This window comes from Orycteropus afer, unplaced genomic scaffold (assembly GCF_000298275.1).
Source record: "Orycteropus afer afer isolate SDZICR_OR568_19922 unplaced genomic scaffold, OryAfe1.0 scaffold00244, whole genome shotgun sequence".
NCBI classification, from domain to species: Eukaryota; Metazoa; Chordata; class Mammalia; order Tubulidentata; family Orycteropodidae; genus Orycteropus; species Orycteropus afer.
Window position 1 is genome coordinate 3,781,972 of NW_006921831.1, and position 17,563 is coordinate 3,799,534.

General features: G+C 60.7%; 1 protein-coding gene across 1 annotated transcript in view; it reads right to left on the bottom strand.

The window, feature by feature from the left end:
- Positions 1-17,563, bottom strand: part of BRSK2 (BR serine/threonine kinase 2) — a 60,748-nt gene that overhangs the window by 6,200 nt on the left and 36,985 nt on the right. Inside the window, exons 18-23 of the mRNA XM_007949345.1 lie at positions 16,631-16,728; positions 16,385-16,535; positions 12,961-13,021; positions 12,030-12,237; positions 11,539-11,587; positions 1,795-1,918 (exon numbers count right to left, since the gene is read on the bottom strand). Of these exons, the coding sequence (XP_007947536.1) occupies positions 1,795-1,918; positions 11,539-11,587; positions 12,030-12,237; positions 12,961-13,021; positions 16,385-16,535; positions 16,631-16,728 (691 nt within the window). The remainder of the gene's footprint in view (positions 1-1,794; positions 1,919-11,538; positions 11,588-12,029; positions 12,238-12,960; positions 13,022-16,384; positions 16,536-16,630; positions 16,729-17,563) is intronic.

Sequence of the window (17,563 nt, forward strand, 5' to 3'; positions counted from 1 at the left end):
TGCACAGCCTCCCGCATGCACACAGCCCCTCCTGGAAGCACAGCCCCACGGCCCCCTGCACCCACGGTCCCCTGCACACACGGCCCCCTGCACCCACGGCCCCCTGCACACACGGCCCCCTGCACCCACGGTCTCCTGCACACACGGCCCCCTGCACACACGGCCTTGCTCCCCCAGCCCCCTGTATGCACAGCCCTGTGCAGGCACAGCCTGGCCACCTCAAAGTTCCCACTGGCCAAGGGAAATTCTGCTTAGAGATTTCTCGTGACTGGGGAACCAAGGAACCAGAGTGGGGTTCGCAGATGGGGTAGGTGAATACAGAGGGCCAGGACACCTCCAGGACCTGGGAGGGAAATCAAGACCCCACCTGCAGGGAGGCAGACAAGGGAGGGGTGGGTTCCCAGGAGGAGAGAGGTGAGGGTGCTGCGGCCACAGAGCCCAGAGGGAGCGGAGGCCAGATGGTCAGTGAGAACATTTCATGGATTAAGGATGGGAGCTCTGGTGGTGTAGTGCCTAAGGCATTTGACTGCTAACCGGAAGGCTCATGGTTCAAACTCACCAGCCACTCCTCGGAAGGAAGATTACGCAATGTACTTCTGAAAGGATACCACCTCGGAAACCCAAGGAGGGGTCGCTATGAGTCGGATCCGACTCGACAGCAGTGAGTTTGGCCTGGTGACATAGTGCCATCTGACTGCTCACCAGAAAGCTGGCTGTTCAAATCCACCAGCCACTTCTCAGAAGGAAGGCTGGGCAATCTACTTCTGTAGTGATACCGCCTCAGAAACCCAAGGAGGGGTCGCTGTGAGTTGAATTAACTCAATGGCAGTGCCTTTGGTTTGGCCTGGCCTGGGGGCTCTGAGAGGCTGGGTGCGTGGGTGCAGGAACTGCCTGAATCCTGCCGCTTACTGTTCCCATTTGGAAGAGTTGCCCAGGCCTGTGCCGTGTGGGCCCTGTCATGTTCAGGTTACGTGTGTGCGTGAGAGAGAGACAGCAAGGCATCCCCATACAGCCCATGGCGGCCACCTGCCCTCGAGAGCATCACCCCAGCAGGCTGCTCGGGAGGCCGAGGAGCACAGTGAGGCCCTAGGACAGAAGTGTCCCCGGGGGGGGGGGGGGGGGCTCTGCCTGCCAGGACGCCCCAGAGCAAGGACGGGTGGGGGAGTCCAGCGTGGTCTCTGTGGTGGGGGAGGTGGCCACATGGCAGGGACCCGGGGACAGGAGTCTTGGTTGTGAACCTCTGCCCAGGTCTGCTGGGCTCAGGCCTCAGTACAGACCCCGCGTTGGGCACTAAGGGGGGCACCTTCCTTGTGTGTGTGTGTGGGGGGGGTGCCTGCCTGGACCAGAGGAAGGCAACTAAGCTGGACCGTGTGCCTGAGGGCGGGCAGAACCCTGGAGGAGGCTGACCGGGGTGCAAGACAACTGCCAAGGGGCCTTGTTCCCTCGGACTATGTCCCCCAGGCTGAGTGCCAGAGCCTTGGTCCTGGGGGCGTCGTTGCCACCCCAAGAACCTCTCTCCCCAGTGCAGAGGAGTGGCAGTATAGTGACCCCTCAGCTCCCCACAGCAGTGGCCCCCAGAAGCTGCCCAGCCTGGCCTCACCCAGGATGCTCAGGGGCCCGGTGAACTCGCGTGAATGAGCACACGGTGACTCCCGAGGTGTCCCTGGGCTGCCCGGCCCCACCAGGCCACACAGGGCCATGTGCCCGTTGAATGAGTGAGCGGGTGGGTCCGGGCCGAGCCCCGGGGTGTTCCTGGCGACAGCAGTCGCTGTGCGACTGTGGGGCCGGGCTCACCGAGAGGAAAGCGTGCACGATGTCAGCCTTGATGGAGCTCAGTGGCTTGTCCTTGATGACCACAAAGATCTGCTCTTCCTTCTCCAGGTTGATGAAGTTGCCGAACCAGGACTTCTTGGCCAGCCTGAGGGCGTGCGGGGGTGCCAGGGAGCTGAACTCGGGCCCCGCCTCTGCTGTCCCCACAGACCCAGCCCCTGGGCCCTGCTCCCCACGTCCCCACTGTCCCACCGCCCCTTGGGCCCTGCCCCCCACGTCCCCACTGTCCCACTGCCCCCTGGGCCCTGCCTCCTACATACCTGCTGCTCCCTGGGCCCTGCACTCCACACCCCCACTGTCCCACTGCCCCCTAAGCCTGGACCCCCACGTTCCTGCTGTCCCCTGGGTCCCACTGCACTGTCCCAGCAGGCCCACCGCCCCCTGGCCTAGTCCCTCTCCAGTGGCCCTGGGCCATGACTACTAGAAACCCATAACAAAGGGGTGGGTGCCCTGTCCTCTGGGCCGGCTGGCCCCTCCCCTGAAGTGCTGAGTGTGGGGTCCTTTGTTGAGAGGCAGTGACAGAAGATGCATGTCTGCAGCACCTGGGGGGACAGACCTGGTCCATAGGAAGCCCCGGAGAGCAGGGCCAGGACACAGCGGCCCGCCCACCGCTGGTGCCACAGCCAGCCTTGGGCAGGTGGGCAGGCGGAGGGTGGCGGCCATTGTGCAGGGCACATTGCTGCATCGTGCCTGCCTGCTCCGGCCAGCACAGGCGGCTGCCATGGCTGGGGCCTGAGCGCGTTTCTGCCCCACCTCCAGGGCTTCACCTTTTCCCTGCACAGCCTCTTCTCTGTCCGGCCCAGGAGAGTGGCACTGGCACCACCTGAGGTCGGCTGCCACTGGGAGCACCTCCAGCCGTTCCCGGACAACAGCCACCCCTGCTGACCCCTGGCCCCCCTGGGGGTGCACCTCCTCCTTCCAGGCCACACCCCACTGCAGGCCCACCTTGGACACGCTCTGGTCTTGTTGCCCACCCACACCTGGGACAACCCCCAGTGGAGCCCTACTGCTGTGTGGGAGCCAATCTCCCCAGACGACCCTGGTCCTGCGTGTCCCCACTGCAGCATGGGGGTCAGTGGTTCACTTCTGACCCACAGAGCATACAGCAGAAAGGGACCTGCTGCCGGGACTGGGTCACCAACGAGGGTGGCTTTGGTCTGACCAACTGTAGGTGTTTTGTTTCCAACCACTCCTTGGAAGGAAGAATGGGAAATGTACCCCTGGGAGGTCCCGCCTCGGAAACCCAAGGAGGAGCTGCTCTGAGTCGCCGTGGACTTGACAGCAGCGAGTCTGGTTGTGGTTTAGCTTCGCTCAGGATCCCCGAGCAGTCGGCCGCCAGGGGCTGGTGAAGCTGACCCGCTGGGGCCATAGGGACCTGGACCTGGCTGAGCCCCATCGAGCCTGGCCGCCACTGACAAGGCAGAGGGTTGGTTGCTCCTCCCGGCCCTGGCCAACAGACACGTGAGTGACCGCTGCGTATGGCTCTAAGTCGTCACACTTGGAGTTTCTGCGTCACACGGCAGCAGGGGACCTGGACGACTTGGTGGCCTCTGTCCTCCTCCCTTGCAGCCTGGGGTGGACACACGGCCCAGCTGCAGCAGACGCACCCCCGAGCTGGACCAGCCAGTGCTCACGCCTGAAGCTGGCGCCACAGGCTCTGACCCTGGAGCTGTCTCCTCTGAAGCCCGGGGCATCACGGGGTCTGACCCTGGAGCTGTCTCCTCTGAAGCCCGGGGCGGGGGGCAGTCTTCCTCCTCCCACCTTCTGAGCTGGTTCTTCAGCCTCTTGGCAGTTCTTGAGTCACAGCCATCTTCTGACAGAACCCTTCTATTCAGGTCAGCCTGTGTGGACATGCCACCTGCCCCCGGAATCCTGGCTGAGGAGCACAGATGGGGTACCCTGAGCCCTGGCTTCTCAACCCTCCTCTTGCACCCTGCCATTCCCTCCTGGCCACCTGCCCTATGTCTGATGCCCTGGAGGGCAGGCCCTTGCCCGACCCACTCCTTGTGTCCTGGGCCCAAACGGGGGCTGGAGCCCCGACGGCGTCTGGGAAATGTTTGCTGGCAGCTAACGGGCTGCTCAGGAGCGTTTAGTGCCACTGTGATGCTCTGGCCTCTCCTCCCTCGAGAAACATGGGAACACTTACAGCCAATGGACAGGCTTCCATGCTGGAACCCCAGTGGGGCTGCCCCGGCAGACAGTCTGCCAAGAGCGGCCACGGGGCTCGTGTGCTGGGGACCCTGGTGGGGCACCCTTAGCAGACAGGTCCTTGGGGACCCTTGCCCTCAGTGGGCAAGGCTGTGTGAGGAGGCGGCCTCAGCCCACCCTGTGGACAGGAGCTGACAGGCCCCTCAGGGGCAGAACAGGCCACCCAGGCTCTCCCGGACCTCAAGAATTGTAAGTGAAGGGACAGGAGGCTGCAGGCAAACCACACCCTCCTCCACCCTGTGGGGCTGCTGTACAGTGAACCTGACAAGTCTGTTCGAGCTGTGGACTCTGGGGCTCCACCAGATGACTGGATTGTTGTTGGCAGGTGCCAACGAGTCATCTCCAACTCAGCGACCCTCTGCACAGCAGAACGAAACACTGCCCGGTCCTGTGGCAGCCTCATGATCTTTGCTATACCTGCGCCCATCATTGCAGCCACTCTGTCAATCCATCTCATTGAGGGCCTTGCCCTTCTTCGTTGACCCTCCACCTTACCAAGCATGACATCCTTCTTCAGGGAATGGTTCCTTCTGACAACATGACCAAAGTAGGTGAGACAAAGTCAGGCCATTCTTGCTTCCAAGGAGTATTCTGGCTGTACTTCTTCCAGGACAGATTTGTTCGTTCTTCTGTCAGTCCATGGTACTTTCAGCGTTCTTTGCCCACACCACACCTCAAAGGCATCAGATATTCTTCAGTCTTTCCTATTCATTGTCCAGCTCTCACATGCATACGAGGTGACTGAAAATATCATGGCATGTGTCAGGCTCAACTTAGTCTTCAAAGAGACATCTTTGCTCCTCATCACTTGAAAGAGGTCCTTTGCAGCAGATTTGCCCAATGCAATACGTCGTCTGATGTCTTGACTACTGCTTCCATTGGTGTTGATTGTAGAACCAAGTAATGTGAAATCCTTGACAACTTCAATCTTTTCTCCATCCATCAATGAAGCTGTTTACTGGCCTAGTTCTGAGGATTTTTGTTTTCTTTATATTGAGGAGTAATTCATAATGCAGACTGTAGTCTCCAATCTTCATCAGTAAGTGCTTCAAGTCATCCTCACTTTCAGCAAAGTTGTGTCGTCAGTGTATTGCGGGTTGTTAATGATTCTTCCTCCAATCCTGATGCCACGTTCTTCTTCATATAATCCACCTGCTCGGATTATTTGCTCAGCGTACAAGTTGAATAAGTATGGGGAAAGGATACAACCCTGACACACTCCCTTCCTGATTTTAAACCATGTAGTGTTCCCTTTTTCAGTTTGAACGACAGCCTCCTGGTCTATGTACAGGTTCCTCATGAGTACAATTAAGTGTTCTGGAATTCCCATTCTTCTCAAGGTCATCCACAATTTGTTATGATCCACACAATCAAATGCTTTTGCATAGTCAATAAAACACAAGTAAACATCTTTCTGGTATTCTTTGCTTTGAGCTAAGATCCATCTGACATCAGCGATGATATCCCTCATTCCACGTCCTCTTCTGAATCCAGCTTGCATTTCTGGAAGTTCTCTGTCAGTATACTGCTGTAACCGTTTTTGAATTATCTTCAGTAAGATCTTACTTGCATGTGACATTAATGATATTGTTCGATAACTTCCACATTCTGTGGGATCATCTTTCTTTGTAATGGGTACAAATATGGATCTCTTCCAGTCAGCTGGCCAGGTAGCTGTCTTCCAAATCTCTTGGCATAACCGAGTGAGTGCCTCCAGTGCAGCATCCATTTGTTGAAACATCTCAATGCGTATTCCGTCAATTCTTGGAGCTTTGTTTTTCACCACTTCCCTCGGTGCAGCTTCGACTTCTTCCTTCAATACCACTGGTCCTTGATCATGTGCCTCCTCCTGAAATGGATGAACATTGACCAGGTCTTTTTGGTACAGTGACTCTGTGTATTCCTTCCATCTTCTTTTGACGCTTCCTGCGTCATTCAATATTTTGCCCATAGAATCTTTCAATATTGCAACTCAAGGCTTAAATTTTTTCCTCAGTTCTTTCAGCTTGAGAAATGCTGAGTGTGTTCTTCCCTTTTGGTTTTCTAACTCCAGGTCTTTGCACGTTTCATTATAGTAATTGGCTTTGTCTTCTCAAACTGCTCTTTGAAGTCTTCTCTTCAGCCCTTTTATCTTGCATTTCTTCCATTTGCTTTAGCTACTCTCCACTCAAGGGCAAGTTTCAGAGTCTCTTCTGACATCCATTTTGGTCTTTTCTTCCTTTCTTGTCTTTTTAATGACCTCTTGATTTCTTCATGGATGATGTTCTTGATGTCATCTCACTATTCTTCTGGTTTTTGATCACTGGTGTTCAATGCATCAAATCTATTCTTTACATGGTCTCTAAATTCAGGAGGGATATTATCAAGGTTTAATTGTCTTCAACTTCAACTTGAACGTGCCTATGAGCAGTTGATGGTCTGTTCCATAATCAGCTCCTGCCCTTGTTTTGGGAAAAGATACTGAACTTCTCCATCATCTATTGCCACAGATGTAGTCAATCTGATTCCTGTGTATTCCATCTGGCAAAGTCCACATGTACAATTGTCACTTATGTTCTTGAAAAAAGGTGTTTTCAATGAATAAGTCGTTGGTCTTGCAAAATTCTATGATGTGATCTCCAGTGTTATTTCTATCTCCAAGGCCATATTTTCCAACTACTGGTGACTCTTCTTTGTTTCCAACTTTTGCATTCCAGTCACCAGTGATAATCAACACATCTTGATTGCATGTTCGGTCAATTTCAGACTGCAGAAGTTGGTAGAAATCTTCAATATCCTCATCTTTGGCTTTGGTGGCTGGTGCATAAATTTGAACAATAGTAGTATTAACTGGTCTTCCTTGTAGGTGTATGGATATTATCCTGTCACTGACAGCATTGTACTTCAGAATAGATCTTGAAACACTCTTTGTGATGATGAATGCCACACCATTCCTCTTCAATTTGTCATTCTCGGCATAGTAGATCATGTGTTTGTCTGATTCAAAATGACCCAAACCAGTCCATTTCAGCTCACTAATACCTAGGATATCAATCTTTATGCACTCCATTTCATTTTTGATAACTTCCAGTTTTCCTAGATTTATACTTCATACATTCCATGTTCCAATTATTAATGGATATTGGCATATTTCTACTCATTTTGAGTCATGCCACATCATCCAATGGAGGTCCCGAAAGCTCTACTCCATCCCTATCGTTAAGGTCCTTTCTACTCTGAGGAGGCAGCTCTTCCCCGGTCACATTTTGAGAGCCTTCCGACCTAAGGGGCTCATCTTCTAGCCTGTATCAGACACGGTTTCAGGGCTGTTCATAAAGTTTTCCAGTAATATATCAGACAGTGTTTCACTGTTGTTCATAAGGTCTTTCAGTGGCCAGTCTTTCGAGAAGTGGAAGGCTTCTTCCTTCTTCTGAGTCTGTCTTAGCCTGGAAGCTCCATTGAAACCTCCACTGTGGGGGGCTGTGCTGGCGTTTTGTAACCGGGTGGCATAGGCTCCAGCCTCACAGCAATATATAAGCCACCAGAGGACAACAAACTGACAAGACAAGCTCGTCTCTCTTAGTTGTTTCTAACCCCCTGCACCTGTCTACCTCAGGTCCTAGCCTTAGCACAGAGTCACACCCAAGCGAAAAATAGCCTGCAAGCCCCCCGCCTGCCTACCTCAGGCTCCTGCCTTAGTAAAGAGCCACAATCAAGCGAAAGCAGTGTCCAAGACCCGGATGCTAGGATGACTGGGTGGGACCATGCAAACGTGAGGTGCTTGTGGCCACCATGGGGACTGCACAGATTGTGAGTAATGCAAATAAGGAACGTGGCGCCTCGTAGGGGTGGGACCATGCAAATAAGGTATATGGACTGTCATGAGATTGGTCAGTTTTGCCATCCTGCTGGGCTGGCAATGAGCCATAGCAGAGGTGGGGAGTGTGTGTGTGGGGGTCTCACTACCGTCAAGAAAGAAGAGTCAGGAGTGGAGCCCATCCTTGGACCCCCCCCCCCAAGCCCTGCGGTGAACCTGCTCGATCCAGGAGCCAGGCACCAGACAGCGGTGGGCTTCCTGGCAGAGGGCTGAGCACCTCCAGGCAGGAGCTTCCTGGCAGAGGGCGGAGTCTGAGCGGCAGTGGGTGGAGCTGAAAAAGCTTTTCCACCCTTGCCCAAAGCAGGGCGAGGCCGAGGCGTTCCAGGGCCCAGAGGCCAAGGTCACAGAGGTGTCCTGGTGGAAGAACTTTCTCCTGAGCACGTCCTGAACCTGGACTGGAGCCTGTTACCTCCCCAGTAAACCACAATCGTGAGTATGGTCTGTGAGTTCTGGATGGCCGCTGCAACAAATTCTCAAACCCAGCGGAGCAATAGAGATACCACGGGAGGGACGGCCGGGGTCAGGATCGGCAGGAAGGTGGGAGGGTGGAGGCAGGGCTGAGACCACCTCACAGGAATCAGCCTCGGGCTGTTGGCTGTGGGCCTCGTCCCCCTTGTGAGGTCAGAGGTCTCTGCCGGGCCGTTTTTACAAGACCTTACTTTTTTAAAAAAATTCCTGAAAGATAATAATTACATTTGTGGTAGCTTTTGGTGACAGCAAAAAGTTCAACTTAAGGGACCTTCAAGGAGGGAGTCCTGGTGATGCGATGGTTAAGCGCTCAGCTGCTGCTGTTGTTGTTATGTGCCGTCGAGTCAGACCCGACTCATAGCGACCCCTCCTTGGGTTTCCGAGGCAGTATCACTTTGGAAGTAGATTGCTCAGTTTTCCTTCCTAGGGGTGGCCGGTGGGTGATAGGCCAGTTGATTCAAACCCACCAGCAGCTGCTCTGTAGCAGAAAAGACTGGGCAGCCTGCCCCCATAAAAATTACAGCCAAGAGGGCCTCTGGGACAGTTCTACTCCATGCCGCGGGGTCGCCGCGGGTCCCACTCCATCCATGGTGTTGCCGTGGGTCTTGCTACATCCTGCGGAGTTGCCGTGGGTCCCACTCCGTGCCGCAGGGTCGCCGTGGGTCCCGCTTTGTCCACAGGGTCACTGTGGGTCCCGCTCTGTGCCGTGGTGTCGCCGCGGGTCCCGCTCCATCCGTGGTGTCGCTGTGGGTCCCACTCCGTGCCGCAGGGTTGCCGTGGGTCCTGCTTTGTCCACGGGATCGCTGTGGGTCCCACTCCATCCGTGGTGTCGCCGCGGGTCCCACTCCGTGCCGCAGGGTCACCGTGGGTCCCGCTTTGTCCCACGGGGTCGCTGTGGGTCCTGCTCTGCCGTACATGTTTCACTGCAGTCGCTGTGGGATCTACTCTGTCTCACGGGGTCGCCGTGGGTCCCGCCCTTGCCGCACGGGGTCACTGTGGGCTCTGCCCTGTCACATGATGTTGACATGAGCTGGAACTGACTCTCAGAGTAGGACTGAGGCAGTGTGGCTCAGGGGCAGGATTCTCGCCTTCCGTGCGGGAAACCCAGGTTCGGCTCCCAGCCAGTGCGCCGCCCACGCAGCCGCCGTCTGCCTAGGTGGAGACTCACGTGTTGCTGGGTGCTGGACAGCTTTCGGCTGACACTCCAGACTAAGACAGACGAGGAAGGCCTGGGCACTGATTTCTGAGTCGGTCCCTGGACACCCTGTGGGCCACAGGGGCCACTCATACTTCCTTCCGTTGGGCACAGGGCTGCCTTGAGTTGGGGCGGACTTGGTAGCAGCCAACAAAAGTGGGATAAAAACGGTTCCCTGAACCCAGGTCCTGGGGCCAGTGGCGTGAAGCCTCCTGTGCGCAAGGCACCCTGGGTGGTGAACCTCAAGTGTGCCCACCCAACGAGGCTGGGTCCATACCCCAGGCCCTGAGTGTGCCCACCCGGCGGGGCTGGGTTCACACCCCAGGCCATCAGCGGGCCCACCCGGCGGGGCTGGGTCCACATCCCAGGCCGTCAGCGGGCCCACCCGGCGGGGCTAGGTCCACACCCCAGGCTGCAGACACCGCACCTGGCAGGCTCACGTGGAGCAGGCTGCTGCCACACGCACCTTGTTTTTTATGTGAATCTCCCCCAGGCCCCGTAACCCCTAACAAACGGGTGCCTTTGTCTACTGTTGGTGTCCCACACAAGGAGGGTCACACACTCGTCGTCCTTCTTGCTCAGCAGCACGTCTTCAAGGGTCTCTTGGGTTGGAGTGTGGTCTCTGCTGGGCACTCGGGCTGTGTCTACCTCTCAGCTCGCCCTTCTTCCTCTCTCTCTCAGGTTTCAGCACCATCCGCAGCCCTGTAACCCTTTCTGAATCTGGGATTTTAGCCCTGACACTACCACTCTCCGTGACGCTGACTACGGATGCCACTGTGGGCAGGGGAGAGGTGGTGCCCTCCAGGATAGATAACCGATCCAGGCGATGGCCTCCTGCAGGGGTGGGACCCGAGCCAAAGCAGGGCTGGCTGTGGGGCCCTGTGGGCTGTCACTGTGGGCCTCCCGTGGCCCTTCTGTCCTGCTTCTGGTTGCCGGCTCCGTCTGCAGCCACCTGCAGGGGCTGCCCTCTCCGTGCCGTCACCAGGCTCCCCAGCTCTTCTGCGCTGGCATTGGGTGGTTCCGTGCTGGCTCTGGGTTCCTGGGCAGCTGTGTGGCAGCATTGGGACTGACCTTCCTGGGCTCTGCCATGGTGGTGCCGGGCTTCCTGAACAGTTCCATGTCCACACTGGGCCTCCTGATGGGCCGTGTGTCTGTCCTGGGCCTCCTACTCGGCCGTGTGTCTGTCCTGGGCTTCCTGATCGGCCGTGTGTCTGTCCTGGGCTTCCTGATGGGCTGTGTGTCTGTCCTGGGCCTCCTGATGGGCCGTGTGTCTGTCCTGGGCCTCCTACTCGGCCGTGTGTCTGTCCTGGGTCACTCTTTTTCTTCAGATCAGACGTTTTCACCTTGTGACCTTACCCCCATCCCCTCCTGGCACCAGGCCTGTCGTAACCCTGAACCAGGCCTCCACTCCTGCCTGGGTAACCCTTCCAGGCAGCCGGCTGCGACTGTGCTGGCCCCGCGCGGCAGGTCCCTCCAAGCCAAGCAAGTCTGGATAGCGCCCCCCGCCGGGCTGTGTCGCTGTCCTGAGAAGGAACTGGGAGGCCTGGCCAGAGGGCCTCCTGAGCACAGCAGCCCTGGCTGGGGGCTGGGGGCGGGGCTCCGCAGTAGGGGTGTGTGTGGCCGGGCCTCAGGAGGCGTGGCTATGCATTCCCTCTTCCCTCCCCCAGCCCTGCCCCTTCCCCTCCCCCTGCACCTTCCCACACACTCTGCTCAACATTCGTCAGCGGCTCCCACCAGGAGGATCATGGCTTCTCAGTGGATCTGGCCTGGATCCTGCTGGGCCTCCCCCTTGCACCCCAAGCCCTACTGCTCCCCCATCCCCCCGCGTCCACCAAGCAGCGGAGGGGCCCAGAAGGGCAGGATGGGGGGGGGGCCACTGAGGAGGCACTGGCACCCCTGCTGAGGCCCCTGGGCCAACTGTCCAGCCCCCAGGCATCTACCAGCCTCCCCAGCCCCCTCAGTGGAGCCTGGGGACACTTACTCTGGGGACGACTCTGGGGTCAGGTTGGACATTTCCTCTGGTGTAGGGACTGCAACGGCAAGGAGAAAGCAGCATGTGACTGTCCGCCCGGGGGCACCGACCAGAACACCGCCGCCCCACCCCTGCACGCGCTGGGGGGCCGGCCCAGCCCCACCCCTGCACGCTCTGGGGGGCCGGCCCAGCCCCACCCCTGCACGCTCTGGGGGGCCGGCCCAGCTGGGCCCAGGTGCCGCTGTGGGAGCTGCCCTGTTCCTGGTGCTGAAGCTGCCCGACCTCTCCGGCCCCCAGCCCCTCTGTGCTCTCTGCACCGAATGGACAGCGTTGGGGTGCAGTGGGCCCCTACTCAGTGCCACCCTGACCTCAAGGTTTCCCGACCATCCACCCCACCCCTTTTGTGGGACTCAGTACTGGGACCAGGGACCCATGGCAAGAAGAGCCAGAAGGCCAACTCGGCTGACCCCAGGACATGTGAGCATCCCAGGCCCACCCACCTTGCAGTTTCCGGCGGTGGAAGCGCGGGGAGCCCAGGAAACTGTTCTTGATGGAGTTGAGCCGCGTCCTCCAGGGCACGCCCCCGACGCTGGGGCTGGAAGGCGGCGTGGGGGTGGGTGTGCCCGCCGGGCTCTCCTTGGGCGTGTGCACGGGCGTCCCCTTGGGGGTGGGGAGGGGACTGCCCCTCGGAGAGGGGTGAGGGGTCACCTGTATGGTGGGGACAGATTTGACGTTTGGACCGGTCCCTGGTGGTGGGGGCCGGGCCGGGGCCGGCGGGCCGGGGTCCGTGGGCCCAAGGAGCCCTGCAGTGGCAACGGGGGGCTGGGCCTGGGCACCAGCCAGGGGTGGGTGGGACCTGGCACCCTGCAGCGGCCGGTCGGTGTGCGCGCCCTTGCACGGCAGGGTCTGAGTCCGGGGGTTGGGCCACGGGGCCGGTGCTGGGGGGGTGCGTCCCGGCCGCGAGGTGCTGCGACAGGCTCCAGGCTCCGTGGAGGTGGCCAGGGGGCAAGCCGAGAGGGGCGGCTCAGGGGCCGGGGGGGGCAAGACAAACTTCCTAACAGGCTACAGGGGCCGGGGGGGGGGTCCACGCCGCGAGCAGCCCGCGCACACCCGCATGCCCATGCACCGGCACGCACACAGAGCCGGGACCCAGGGGGACAGGGGACAGGGAAGACAGGCAGGCGGGGCGGGCATGCAACAAAAGAAAACAGGGACACACGAGAAAACAAACAGAAAAACGTGCAGTTAGCAGGGCTTTGCGCAGGCGCAGCAGCCAGCAGGATCCCAGCCCAGGGCGGGGGTGGGAAGGCCCTGCCTGCCTGTGGGGTGCGGGGCTGGCCAGGGCTCTCTGGGAGGGGGAGGGGCATGGCTGGCGCTGGGGTCCCATCCACAACGTGGGCGTTGAGGGCAGGTTGGGGGCCGCTCACTCACCCGGGGGCTGCTGAGCGGACTCGTGGAGAGGCCGGAGGAGGCGCCACTGATGGACCGCGACCTGGGGGCACAGGCAGACACGCAGTGGCAGCAGGGCGCTGCAGGAGCAGGCTCTCGGCCGTTCCCCTCCCCCGTGCACCCTCCAGGAGGCTAGGAGCCCTGACCAACAGCCCCAAGGCCCCCGGTGCAGGTCAGCACGCCTGAGCCCTGGCAACACCCAGCATCCAGGAGCCGTCAGAGCCTGCACGCGGTGGCCCAGGAGCTGGCTGCCTCCTCCCCTACTCAAGAGCCCAGAATGGACAGATGGACTCAGGAGAAGGCACTGGGCCCAGCTCCCAGGACGGGCCTTGGCCAGTCAGGCAGGCCGGGCCCTTTCTCCCCTCGGCCTCTGCCCTGAGCTTGGCTCCTGAGCCCGGCCAGTGCCTGAGTCCTCCCTTCCTGGTGTCTGCCTGTGTCCCTGGCACCCCGTCTCCACCCAAAGCTGCCAGCAAGGGCTGCCCAAGTCTGCCCTACGAGAGCCTGTGCTGAGCCTGGCGGGCCGGTGAGCACTGGCAGGATGGTGGGGCTGGCCACACCCAGAGCTGGCCTGCATACCCATCACCATGCCAGGAAGGGGAGCAAGTGCCCTGGGGCCAGCACTTGGTGTCCTGAGAGAGGGAGCGGTAGGGGCCAGAGCAGTCGTGGTAAGAAGAGGACAGAGAAGTGTGAACAGTGCCCACGGGCTGCCCCTGCCCTGCCCCCACTGTGTCCCGGCCCCCTGGGCTGAGGCTGGCTCCTGAATCCACAGTCCCTGGGCCCCTGTGGGCTGCCCGGTGGTGACAACCCTCCCACCAACACACAGGCCAGGGAAGGTGGCAGTGACCCCTGCCCATCCCGCCGGCTCGGCTGGAGGCCACAGACCTTGGCCAAGCTGGGCTGGAGCTCCCGATGTGGGCCTGGGGCCTGGCCCTGAGGAGCCCCCAGCAGCCCCAGACCCGAAGCTAGAGCCTGTCATTGGCCCCTCACAAAAGCAGGAAGAAGATGGTGGGACGCTTCCCCTGGTCCCTGCTGTCTGCCTGGCACCCCTGGCAGTTGCTCTAAAGGCCCAGCTGGGAAGGGCAGTGGCTGGAGCAGAGTGGGGGCAGGACAGCGGACCCGGGAAACCTCAAGAGCTTGGCAGGACCATGGCCTGAAGAAGCCCCACTGACACCCAGGTGAGACCTTTGGGACCCTCAGGAGCTCACAGTGAACTTCAAGGCAACCCCAGGACCCCCGGGTGCTGCACCACGCAAGGTCTGGGCGGGGAGAGCCATGCAGGTCTCCAGCCTGGGGCTGGGGGGCCGGGGGGCCATGGGGCAGGGGTCCCTCACTCGGGCTCCTCCGTGGCCTCAGCTCGCCTGACCCCAGGCCCGGAGCTATCCCAGGGGAGAAGGTGGGGCAGCGTCTGGGCAGGGTGAGTACCTGTCTTCTCTGCTGAATGGGGGATGGGTCTCCGCGATTTCCAGGCTTTTACTGAACACTGCCTTACTACAGACGGAGAAAGCGAGAGGACGGTGACGACGTGGCCACGCCAGGCGGGCTGGCAGGGCCAGGGCTCTGCGTGCTCTCCAGCTGGGGACGGCAAGAGGGAGCTGGGCGCAGAGGGGGTAGTGCAGGGGGACCTGCCCAGCAGGGTGGCCGGCCAGGCTCGGGCTGTTCAGCACTGCCACCAGCCCCCAGGGCCTCGCCCAGCCCCTGCAGGGGGCCCCTCATGGCCATTGACAGGTAGCCAGGGTACTGAGGGCTGCAGGTGGCCCAACTGGGAGGATGAACAGTGCCTTGGCAGGACAGACCAGAACAGAGGGCTCTTAAGAGTCGGTCCACAGCCGGGAGTCTACAACCTGACTCCAGCCCAGTATAGCACCCCAGAAGCAACGGGGCCTAGAGCGCAGAGCGGGGGAGCCAGGGGTGGTTGGAGGCCACACAGGGGACCAGGCCTGGGTAGCTGTGGTCTCCTGTCCCCCTGCCCCCTGCCCCCTGCCCTGAGGCACCGGGCAGGTCAGGGAGCCTATGTCCCAGCACTCGGTCAAATGGGGACCTTGGACCGGCCTCTGGAAATGGAGCTGGGGACTTCTGGCCCCTGCAGGGTGGGCCTGCAATGCTGAGCAGGGGGCCGGATGTGCCCAAGAGAGGCACAGCCAGGGCTTACCAGGAGGGGCCTGCTCCCAATGCCTTCACCTCCCCACCCATTTCCAGGAGCCAGGGGCAGCCTGGACCACAGCCTGGTCTTCTGGGGATGCCCTCGGGCCACCTGAGGGCAGGAAGCCAGCCCAGGGGGGCTAGACCCAGCGCTCTGGGTCATTGTGAGGGTGGCCCAGTGCCCTGTGGGTCCTTGAGTTTGCCAGCAAATTCCCTGGGAGCAGACCTGACCCTACATCCCAGCACCTGGAGGGGGCAGTGGGGGGCCATACCTCAGGGCAGACAGGGCCACTTGACCTTCTGCCATTCTCCCTGAAGCCCCTGCCCAGGAAGGAGGGCCTTGCCATCCCCAGCCTGGCTCAGAACCAGCCTGGAAGCTCTGTGGGGCGCACACCCTGCCTGCCCCCGAGGGTCCTGTCATCACTCCCCCGGCATCCTGTGTCCTGCCTACCCCACGCTGTGGTGGCTGATTCAGAGGCAGGGTGGCATTGGGATGGTGGCAGCCCTGTCAGACTAGCTGTTCTGTACCCCAGGGAGACACAGGTCACCCCCCTGGGGCCAGGCAGCACAGGACTGGCTTAGCCCACTGGCTCACTGAAGCTCAACCCACCAGGTAACCAGTCCAGCCACATGGCCCAGTCCACCCAGCTCAGCCCAGCCCAGCCCAGCTGAGCCCGGCCTGGCCCGGCTCAGCTTAGCTCAGCCCAATAAAGCAAAGACAGTCCAACTCAACCCCTCCCTGCATGGCTAGCCCAGTGCAGCCAAGCCCAAGCCCAGCTCAGCCCAGCCCGGCCCAGCCCCGCTCAGCCCTGCCCAGCCTACCCAACTCAGCTTAGCTTAACCCAAAAAAGCAAGGACAGTCCAACTCAGGCCCTCCCTGCATGGCTGGTCCAGTGCAGCCAAGCCCGAGCCCAGCCCGGCCCGGCCCGGCCAAGCCCAGCCCAGCCCGGCCCGGCCCGGCCCGGCCAAGCCCAGCCCAGCCCGGCCCAGCCCGGCCCAGCCCACCCAGCCCAGCCCAGCCAGCTCAGCCCAATAAAGCAAAGACAGTCCAGCTCAGCCCCTCCTTGCCTAGCTGGCCCAGTGCAGCCCAGCCCAAGCCCAGCCCAGCCCAGCCCAGCCCAGGCAACAAAGCCAATCGCCACTGGCCCAGCCCAACCCCACAGAGCCCCGCCCCTCAGTCTTGACCCAGAGCCAGAGGAGCCCAGCCCAGCTGGTGGCCACAAGTGATGCCAGCAGAGACCCAGCCAGGCCTCCTGGGAGCACACACCTCTGACTGTGCTGGGCCATCTCGATGGCTCTGCGGGCGGGCACCGGGGAGCCGCCATCCGTCACGCTAAGCACCTCCATGGACTTCCGCTCCGGCCGCCTCTTGCCGTGCCGGTTCAGCATGGGGGAATCCACACGCTTCCGAGGGGGGTCTGTGCACAGATGGGGGTCAGGCTGCACCCTCGGGCTGCGCGCTGAGGATCTGGGGGAGGCGGTGGGCCGGCCCGGCTGCCCTGGGCCCTTGTACCTATTTCGTTTCTGGGGGGCAGGTCCTCGTCCTCGTGACTCGGGAACCGCTCCTTCCGGTCCAGGAGAAGGAAGTAGATCATCTTCTCCTGGTTCTCCCTGCGGCCGGGGGGAAGGCCACAGGAGGGGTGGTCAGGGGGGCTCCGCTCCTGGAGGTGGCCCAGGCCCCCAAGGCCACACAGCAGCTCTCAGCTCCTCAGAGACCACCTCAGCCTCTTCCTGCCGATACTGGGAGCCCTTCTGGGTGGGGCCGCACAAGGCCAGGAGGCTCAGCCCTGGGAACCAGGCCCGGCCTGCACAAGGTGCGGCTTGGGCCCCTGGCCCTCTGGGCCACGTGGACACACTCCCCAGATAGCAGGGTTTGCCTCCTGCCTGCCCAGGCTGCCCTGGCCCCGACCCACAGACACACTCCCTGTACCACAGGGCTTGACTCCTGCCCTGCCTCCTGCACCTGCAGAGAATTCCTTGGACAGCAGGGCCTATCCCCTGCCTAAGATGTCCCCTAGAAAGCAGGGCCTGTCCCCTGCCCACCCTTCCCTGTACTGTACCCCAAGAGGACTCCTTAGATACCAGAGCCTGTCCTGCCTGAAGATGCCCCCTGGACAGCAGGGCCTGTCCCCTGCCTGAAGATGCCCCCCTGGACAGCAGGGTCTGCGCCCTGCCTGAAGATGCCCCCTGGACAGCAGGGCCTGCCCCTGCCTGAAGATGCCCCCTGGACAGCAGGGTCTGCGCCCTGCCCATCCTTCCCTGTACTGTACCCCAAGAGGACTCCTTAGACACCAGGGCCTGCCCCCTGCCTGAAGACAAACTCCTGGACAGCAGAGTCCATCCCCTGCCTAAAGATGCCCCCCTGGACAGCAGGGCCTGCTCCCTGCCTACCCTTCCTGTACCCCAAGAGCACTCCTTGGACACCAGGGCCTGACCCCGCCAGAAG